General features: G+C 33.8%; 1 protein-coding gene and 1 long non-coding RNA gene across 6 annotated transcripts; both read left to right on the forward strand.

Annotated features, from left to right (window-relative positions):
• The first annotated feature begins 954 nt into the window (after positions 1-954).
• LOC131016725 (mitotic-spindle organizing protein 1B-like) lies at positions 955-6,038 on the forward strand. Of its 5 annotated transcripts, none has more exons than XM_057945432.1 (6): positions 962-1,307; positions 2,435-2,780; positions 2,856-2,969; positions 4,010-4,177; positions 4,912-5,128; positions 5,744-6,038. In XM_057945432.1, the coding sequence occupies exon 5, from the start codon at positions 4,915-4,917 to the stop codon at positions 5,122-5,124; it is 210 nt and encodes a 69-aa protein (XP_057801415.1). In that variant the 5' UTR covers positions 962-1,307; positions 2,435-2,780; positions 2,856-2,969; positions 4,010-4,177; positions 4,912-4,914; the 3' UTR covers positions 5,125-5,128; positions 5,744-6,038. The 5 variants fall into 5 exon arrangements, 4 of the variants coding, with proteins under 4 accessions (XP_057801415.1, XP_057801412.1, XP_057801413.1 ...); XM_057945430.1 differs by having other exon boundaries at positions 965-1,307; positions 2,430-2,780; XR_009099197.1 differs by lacking the exon at positions 4,010-4,177 and having other exon boundaries at positions 955-1,307.
• Positions 6,039-8,622: 2,584 nt separating this feature from the next.
• LOC131016727 (uncharacterized) lies at positions 8,623-9,037 on the forward strand. The gene is made up of 2 exons (XR_009099198.1): positions 8,623-8,684; positions 8,776-9,037. It is a non-coding gene; the product is annotated as an uncharacterized LOC131016727 (long non-coding RNA).
• Positions 9,038-9,749: the final 712 nt, after the last annotated feature.

Below are 9,749 nucleotides of genomic sequence, written 5' to 3' on the forward strand. Positions count from 1 at the left end.
CCGCCGTCCGGTGAATATCACCGGCGGCAAAACCCCGCCGGTAATTTGCCGGCATTTCTCCGCCTTCCGCCGAGGACAAATAACGGCGGTACCTACCGCCGTTAATTACCGGCAGCGTGTTTTGCCGCCGGTAATAGTGTTAACGACGAGAAAATTACCGGCGGCGAGACGCCGCCGGTAATGCCCCCGGTAGACTAATTTCCGGCGGCCGTCCCCTCATTACCGACGGCAAAACGCCGCCGGTAATCTCCGGTTTTTTTGTAGTGAAGTAATCTCCGTCTTCATCTTCTTCGATTTCTTTGTAGTCGGCTCGGTTGGTTTTCGAGTTAGATTCACGTTGGAGCGACAATGAAAAGCTACTTTCATGATCACAGTGTGGTAAAATCTCTCTCAACCCTACCTTTATCATGAACCTCTCTCAACGTTAGATTTGAAGATCACTGTACACATACTCAGGTCATCTTGGGATGTTAGATGAGCTATATTCCATTTGTGAAGGCTCTATCCAACCTTGATTTTAATTTCTCAGGGGGAAGGATATGAGGGAATGGTTTTCACTTCACAGTAAGTGGATGCGGCCTATTTGTGAGCATTTACATCTCCAATATTATTTCACATTTAAACCAATTTATGTAGTCCATATAGTTTCATATTTATTTTAAATATATCAAAATAAATATAATTATAATTATCACTTAGTATTTTATTACTTAAGATTTTATTAATCTTATCACAATTAGCTTATCAACATAAAGAGTGTTTGGCTTAGCTTATTTCTAAGAGCTTATAAGATGTAGTTTTTAAAGGGCTTATAAATTGTCAAAATATATGAATAATTGAGCTTATAAGTTAGAGAGAGATTGTATAACTAGAGGGAGAAAATCGAAGAAAGATTAAATTAGAATAATATATGATGTTAAAATGTTAAATTAAAGATCTTATTTAAAAATTAAAATGTTAAAAATTAAAGATCCTATTTAAAAATTAGAACTTAGTTCTGCTGTTTCTCTTCGATTCTCTTCTCTCGCCTCTCTCTCTCTCTTCTTCACTCGCATCTCCCACTCTTAGATCCGCCGCCGCTGCCTCCGGTCACCCCCGCCACGGTGCCACTCCCCGCTCTTAGCAGGCCTAGCCGCACGACACAGGTAGTCCGCGGCAGGCTTCAACCACACATTCACGCTCGGCAGTCGGATCCTCCCTCGTCGCCAACCCGCCACCCTTCGTCTTTATTGTCGATGCTCTGCGTTCATTTCGCTGTCGTCACTGCTCCGCCGTTTGATGCTCCAATGTTCGTTGCTCTGTTCTAGGTATTGATGATTTAAAATCCTAATTTTGTTGCTTCCTGCAAATTTATGTTCGTGATAGTCTAAGGTTTTGATTCTATGCTATGATTTTGTATTGCTACTTGGGAATTTCTATTCTAGGGTTTATCTGTTCAATTGATTGGTTTATCTTTTCTCTACTTTTATTTCAATCTATCTTTTTCAAACCTATCTATTCAATTGAAAGGTTAACTCCGGGTGATTTTGATGAGGTACATTCTGTCCAAGCACTTAAAGTTTTCCTCGAAGCTGATATTTTTCTTCTTTACTTTGTATTTCATAATAGGTGGCGGATATAATCAAGGATGATTTGTGTTATTGTGGCACAATCGTCTTACATATTTTAACATTGTAAATTTTGCGACTTATTATATATTTTTTCTCGATTTCTATGTATTAGTAGAACTTCAGTTTGCTATGCAGTTTATATATAGATTATAATTATTTTATTTGCCAATCTTGAAATTATATTCCACTACAAGAAAACGCCAGATTAGCTACTGAATTTAACTACGGAATTTATTCCGTAGTTAATTAACTACGGATTACCAACGGAAACATATTAATTTTGATTTTTTAATTAATTTTAAATATTTAGTTATTAAACCGTAGCTAAATAGTCGTTAAAATATATTGAATTTTTTATTTTATTTATTAAATTAATCATCCGTAGTTAAATAGTCGTTAAAATATACTGATTTTTTTATTTTATTTATGAAAATTAATATTCCGTAGTTAAATAGTCGCTAAAATATACTGATTTTTTCATTTTATTTATTAAATTAATAATCCGTAGTTAAATAGTCGTTAAAATATACTTATTTTTTCATTTTATTTATTAAAATTAATATTTCGTAGCTAAATAGTCGTTGAAATATGTTGAATTTTCATTTTATTTATTAAAATTTATATTCCGTAGCTAAATAGTCGTTAAAATATACTGAATTTTTAATTTTATTTATGAAAATTAATATTCCGTAGCTAAATAATAGTAGTTAAAATATGTTGAATTTTTTGTTTTATTTTCTAAATTAGATTTCCGTTGTTAAAGAGTCGATAATATTTATTGAATTTTCTAAATAGTCGCCTATTCTGCATCTTCTCTAGTTCAGCTCCTGCCCCCTTTGCCGTCGATCTCCCCGCCGCGCTTCGATCTCCGCCGTCTTCCCCGCCGTCCGCTCCGATATCCGCCGTTTTCCACGCCGCCTGCTTCGATATCCGCCGTCTATCTCTGCATCTTCTCTAGTTCAGCTCCCGCCCCCTTTGCCATCGATCTCCCCGCCGCGCGCTTCGATCTCCGCCGTCTTCCCCGCCGCGCGCTTCGATCTCCGCCGTCTTCCCCGCCGTCCGCTCCGATATCCGCCGTTTTCCCCATCGCCCGCTCCGATATCCGCCGTCTATCTCTGCATCTTCTCCCCATCGTCACCTTCAGTTGCTGCTGCCATTGCTGGAACAATGGTGAGCCTTTATCTCCTATTTCATTTCAGTTAGGGCTGGAACAATGATAATCGTTGTCTGGTTATTGTTTTATAGATCTGAAGACCGATCATTCGGCCAACTAAAAGCTCTTACTGCTAGAATACACAATCTCTTACTGCTAGAATACACAATCGATCAAGTAGCTTTCTCCTCTTCAATTCAAGCCAGGTATTCTTTTCCTTGAATATGACTTTTTTGTTTTTTGGCGATGAATCTTTTAGATGGGAGAGAAGTATAGCTTGGGAAAATATTAAACTTCAGTTTGGGACTGCAATGTAGAGGCTATAGTTGAGTGATGTTGAAGAAAGGAGAGTTGAAAGGAGAGTAGAAACTCATGACTTAATTTCTCATCTTTCCTCATTCTTGTTTTGGTCTAGAATCTCTGAAACTGAGACTAGAAGACAATAAGAATTTACAACGTTGAATTAATGAGCTATTTCATGATCTTGCATTCCACCAATTGGAATTTTCACAACTGGAATTAAAAGAGACTATTAAATGTGTGGAACTGCTCTGTAAATCGAATTGTCTTGAACTGCGAACCTGTTGCAGGACTAATTTATGCTCCTGTGTTTAGAGATAGATCAGCTTGGAACTTATTGTAGGGCTAGTTGATTACAGATGAAACACAACCTGATAATAAAGTCCAAAGTTAAGTAGATTAAGTAATATCTATTGTTGTTATCTCCAATTGATTCTATAATGATTATAACTGAAATGAGAATCTCACCATAATGGGGATTAGTTAGTGCTTTGGAATTGTAATTTTGTCACTGCCTTTATTTCCTAAGAAGCTCTCTGTTGATAATAACTGCTTTCTTATGCTCTTCCTTACTATTAAAGCAGAAAATGGGTGTCTCTAAATGGAATTGGTTAAGATGATCTCTAAGCAGTGGCTTGTGCTGTATTATCTAATCGGTTCATTTGCTGTAATATTATAAAGAAATTACATCAACTCTCTTTTAGAATATTTAGTCTATTGGTTTTTCTAGCATCTTGCTGTTGTCCTAATTAGGGAAATGTAGCTCATTATGTTGGGGTTAAGTACTGTAACAGACTCCTAATGTATAGATAAATTCTTATGTTATATTTTTAGAATCTGCTTCTCAGCCATTTCAACTAAAATGTGGCGTGTGTTTTTGTAGAACAAATAGTTAAGGGTATATGCTTCATTCTAAAGAAAGGTACATGTTCAATTTTACTTGCAGGAACGTCATACAACTCACTCAATTTCGTTGAAACCGGCCAACTTAGATAAATTTTATTTCATAACTGAGGAACTCTCTTTTGTTATTCTGTAAACACTGAATGAAATAAAGATGAGGACATCAACACAATCATTGATGCATAATAGTTCTTGGGAAGCCACATAATTCGTAAGTGCTTGTCATGGAAGTTTCATATGTTTCTTCATTCTTATGACATAACATTGGTCTGATGAAAATAAGATTATATGAGTAACTTAAGCCGCTTAAGGGCTTCACATAGGTAAATTTGCTTGAATATGAGGTTATAAAAGACTATTTTGTAAGGGACATCAAGTGTTTCCAGTTTAAGTGAAAAAGGGGAATGACAACATGATTGCTCAGAATGAACTCACCCCCAAACTATAATCATGATTTATGATATGAAGTTCCAGTGAAATTTTAGGTTCTGTAAATTAGTGGATCGCTACATTGTAGCCATGTTTCTGATAAATGTGATTACAAGACTATAGAGGTGACAAAAGAGGTGTATTGTTTTCTACCTTTGCTTCAGTAGCCCAAAATAACAATCTATAATATATGTAAGTTGGCACATGCATGACATATACGTGTATGCATATGTTGTTAAAATGTAGAAGGGCACTTTTGTTCCCTCTCCTTCGTTTGCCAGCCCTCCACTCTCCCTGTCATTTTGGATTTGTTGAACTTATGTGTATCCATTGTTTTCCACAAATGGGCCATGATTTTTCGGCCCACTACATTGCCGAACTCGAATTTCCCCCAAAAGATGAATTCTCGGTTGCATAAACCGAATCTTCATTCTTGCTCACACTGGTAGATCGAGTTTTAAAAAGGTTTTGATTGATTGTGTAAAAGTCTAAAAAGCAAAAAAAAAATTGGCGTAGGGCATGGATCAAGAAGCAGCAAGAACTGCACGGGATTCTCTGGACTTAGCGTTTCACATGTCTAACATTCTCGAAACTGGTTTGGATCGCCACACTCTTTCGATTCTGATCGCTCTCTGTGAAATGGGTATCAACCCAGAATCTTTGGCCGCCGTAGTTAAGGAGCTTCGTAGAGAATTGCCGCCTCCTTCTTCAGCCGAGACAGCAACATAACCAGGTATTGCTGAATTAGTTTTTTTTATTTTATTTTTCTTTTGCGTGTGTATTTTAAAGGGGTAGATTAGTTTTGTTATATGTCCATACTATTAAGCATAATCCGTCCCAATGTGAGGAAGGATGTTTGATGATTTTGAGTAAATTTTATTGCGCCTAAATTTTCTATTTGCATCTATACTTGATGAAGAAATCAAAATATTGGGACGGATTATGCTTAATATTATCCAAAATATTGTCCCAATGTGGCCTTGCTGCTATTAGCTCTCACATCCCTGGTGTTACTTTTGCACATTTCGAACAAGTTTTTCTAGAAAACAAAATCCATAGTTTTCTAAGAGAAACACAACAATAGTTATATGAAGTTCCTAGATCCATTGCCGATCATCTGAGCAATCAAAATTTGTGTTCTGCCACAGACAGCCACTTCCAAGATGACGTGTGTAAAACCTAGTAAGTTTCATTCGAAAATATTTAGGCGTGACACCGATAGGAAATTGAGGATTGCTACTTGGAAACTGTGATTGCTAAAGTTGAATGACACCAATAGTTCCATTTCTTAGTTGTAGTTGTAGTAGCATGCATTTGACTTTCCTTCTGTTTTTCGTCCAAATTGCAGGGTTGTAAACATGGCCTCTTGATTGTTCTATGAAGAAGAAGATGACTTGGAAGCAAAGGTTACTCTGCTGCATTTTACTTTGCAATGGTTTAAGTTTTTTTGTAATGTAGTAAGAATGAAAAAACAAGGCAAATTTTTATGCTACAGCCGCCGTGTCCTATTATTTTGGATTACAAATTTAACATGTAATCAATGATATACTAGTATAGATGGTTGGCAACGTAATAGGCTTCAGATAATGTATTCTGAAAATATTCTAATACTACTATATAAAAATTTAATGCGATTTCTTGAAGATGATATTATTTGTTATTAATGCAGCATTTAAGGTGTGTATATATATATATGCAAATGTTTTAAAATAAAAGATGGGAATAAGAATTTGCAGTAGAAGAAGATAGGATGAGCATCGAATGCTCTATAGTTTGTGATCATTTGCAGGCACATTCTCTAATACGAAACAGGTATCCTTTATGATATTTTATTAGTTTGATTTTGAGATGATTATTAATTTAAATATTGCATTGATTTTGTATTTATTAGAAACAGGTTTTACTGTGAAATATAAAAAAAATAAAAAGTATATATATATTGCTACGGTTTTACTACTGAATACTAAAAACAATACCGGTATGTAGCTACGGTTTTGCTACGGAACAGAAAAAAAATAAAAGAAAGTATCTGTATATAGCTACGGTTTTGCTACAGAATATTAAAAAAAATAAAAAAATACTATATATAGCTACGGTTTTACTACGGAATATTAAAAATATATATATATATATACTTGTATATAGCTACGGATTTACTACGGATATTTACAAAAAATAAAAAAATACCTATATGTAGCTACGGTTTTGCTACGGATTATTCAAAAAATATAAAAGAAATCTATATATAGCTACGGTTTTACTACGAAAGGTTAAAAAAAATAGAAAAAAATACTTGTATATAGCTACGGATTTACTACGGATTATTAAAAAAATGAAATATAATATCTTTATGGCTACGGCTTTACGACGGCTTTTAAAAAAAATGAAAATAAAATATGTTTATGGTTACGGCTTTATGACGGAATGTAAAAAAATTACAAAAATGAAAAAGTAAAATAACGACGGTATTTTCCGTTATTAAACCGTTGTTAAATTTAACGACTGAATTACCCGTAGCAGGTGAACAGTACGACCAAGCATATCGCGACGCTCGTCATTCCGTGGTAAATTTTGAAATTTCCGTAGTTAATCGTTTTTTGCTACGGTTTAGCTACGGAATTTTCCGTAGTTAATTTCAATTTTTTTTTGTAGTGTTCTGAGATGATTGATAAGTTCATTTTGAAAATACATTTTTCACTATATTATTTGAGATGAATCGTCATGTTTTCAAAGAATTAATCACTAGCTAGATTGAACTTAAGCCAGAAATCGCCTTTCATAAAATCTTGTAATGGATAAAGTGCTAAAATCAGTTCCTGCCTTCAGGGAATTCTCCTTTTGAAATGCTTAAATCTAAGAATCAAATATATGCATAGGCTGACTTCGTAGTGAAATGGAAGGTATTTTCATTTTTTGCACTCTTATGCAGCATATTTGACATTGACTTTAGTTTTTGCACTCTTCGTGCTAACTTTGTAACCGGATTATAACATGATGAAAAGTTTTATGCTTGTTACTAAGTTATCTTACTAATAAATTATTTGTAGAAAATATAATTAGGGTAAATGGCAATCTAATTATCTGATTTAATTAGGTCCTTAACATATACTTTCCTTCCTCCAGTAAATATATATTGAGTATATATTTGTTTGGCAGCATGATTCTGAACTCTGTATTTCCACAAAAAATTCAGGATTGCTGCATGATAGGGAATGGCTTCTCAAGAGCTTCAACGGAGAAATTTTGACCTAGAAGAAGGCGAGTCTTGATCTTGCATTTAAAGGTGCACTTTTCAATCACATCTTTCTCAATTTTAGCTTCTTAGTAACATTTGACTTAAGGGAACTACAAGACCAATTAGCATGGACCATGCATGAAGTGATGAAAAGATTTCCTAACTTTGTTTTATACTAGACAAATGATGGTGTGTATGTCATGTTGCGTAAGATCTATGCTTAATTAGTTTTACGTATTCTTTTATTACTCACTTAGTCATTTACTTACAACTTGAGTGCTTACAATTATTTTTAAGAAGTTGTGCTCTTATTTTTTGAATGATTACAAGCATAGACGAGTACTTGTTTGCTTATTTAACATTACCACTGTTCTTCTGTAGCTACATGGCTTATTCTACTTAGGGGTGAGCATTCGGATTTCGGATCGGATTTTTGCCTGATCCGATCCGATCCGAAAATCCGAAATTTTCCTAAAATTAAATCCGATCCGAACCGTATTATCCGAAAATCCGAATCCGAAAATCCAAAATATTTCGGATAAAATCCGATCCGAACCGAAAAATCCGAAATGTGAAAAAAAATTCGAAATGTAAAAAAAAATCCGAAAACCGAAAAAATCCGAAAAATCCGAAATAGATGTCAACCTAACATATTAGATAATTACAATTAAATTAAGGTCATAATTAACAAGCCATTAATTATAATCAACCAAAATGGGAGTATAGGGTTAGAATTTAGAAATATTTAACTATTTAAAAACTAATAACTATATATATTTATTTATAATATTATAATATTAATTATATTATAAATATAATTCGGATTTCGGATTTTTTCGGATTTTTAAGCTGCCAATCCGATCCGATCCGAAAATCCGAAATTTGCTTAAAATTCAATCCGATCCGATCCGAAAATCCGAAAAATCCGAACCAAATTTTAAAATTCGGTTTGGTTCGGATCGGATATTCGGATTTCGGTTATTTTGCTCACCCCTAATTCTACTCCCCCTCTTTTTTTGGTAAATGGGAGCGTTGAGATTGAAGAATTGAGAAGGTCGTTGAAAATATTGTATGATATTATTTAATCTAGTTTTTAATCAGTTACTAGATTTTTCTTATATAACTTTGAGCTTTCAATATGACAGGATGAAGGCCTACATGACAAGGAGCAAGGAACTCTGATGAAGGTATGGAGAAGTTCATGCGTGGTGATGTCCTTTAATTTGAAAGCCTTATAGAAATATTTTGATATGTTGGTGTTGTATGTAGGATTTTCATTTGGAGGATGATATTAGTGTGTTTTGAAGAATGTTGTAGCTTTTTAGATGTTGGAGATGTTGTAATGGATCTTATTTGTAAATGTTGGATGGTTGATTATTATCAATGTTGAAATGGGCATCTTCAATATGTGTAAATTTTTTATTTTATATTATTTATTGGCATTTATAAATTTAAAATAGAGAAAAATAAATAAAATAGAGAAATACATATTTTAAATTTTGTAAGAGCATAGATGATGGTTGAAAGTGTCAAGTATATATATATATATATATATAGGGGTGGGCTAGAATAAAAACACTCTTAAGTGTATAAAATATAAACGTTTCTTAATGTATGAATTTTATGTAGAACACGTATGAATTTATCCAACAGAGTTACGAATTACGAAAAATAAATTTTTGTTACCTTTGGGATTCGAATTCAGGACCACGAATTCATCCAACAGGGTTACGAATCAACCGTAGATCTTAATGATCTAAGGGCTGAAAATCATTTATATTTTATACACTTAAGAGTGTTTTTATTCTAGCCCTCCCCTATATATATATATATATATATATATATAAAAACACCTCAAGAATGTTACATACATGACAAAAATAATTACATAAAACGTCATATATTATGTTATTCATGACGGTTTGAAACTGTCAAGAATAATACTACTAGCGTCATGTATAACATTATACTTGACGGTCAAAAACCGTCAAGTATAATTATGTGACCGTCATAAATATTGAGTATACATGACGGTTTATAACCGTCATCTATAATAGGTACTATACACTAAACCACTATACTTGACAGTTTTCAGATGTCATAGATGACGGTTTTTAGC

Source organism: Salvia miltiorrhiza, chromosome 3, assembly GCF_028751815.1.
Source record: "Salvia miltiorrhiza cultivar Shanhuang (shh) chromosome 3, IMPLAD_Smil_shh, whole genome shotgun sequence".
Taxonomy (NCBI): Eukaryota; Viridiplantae; Streptophyta; class Magnoliopsida; order Lamiales; family Lamiaceae; genus Salvia; species Salvia miltiorrhiza.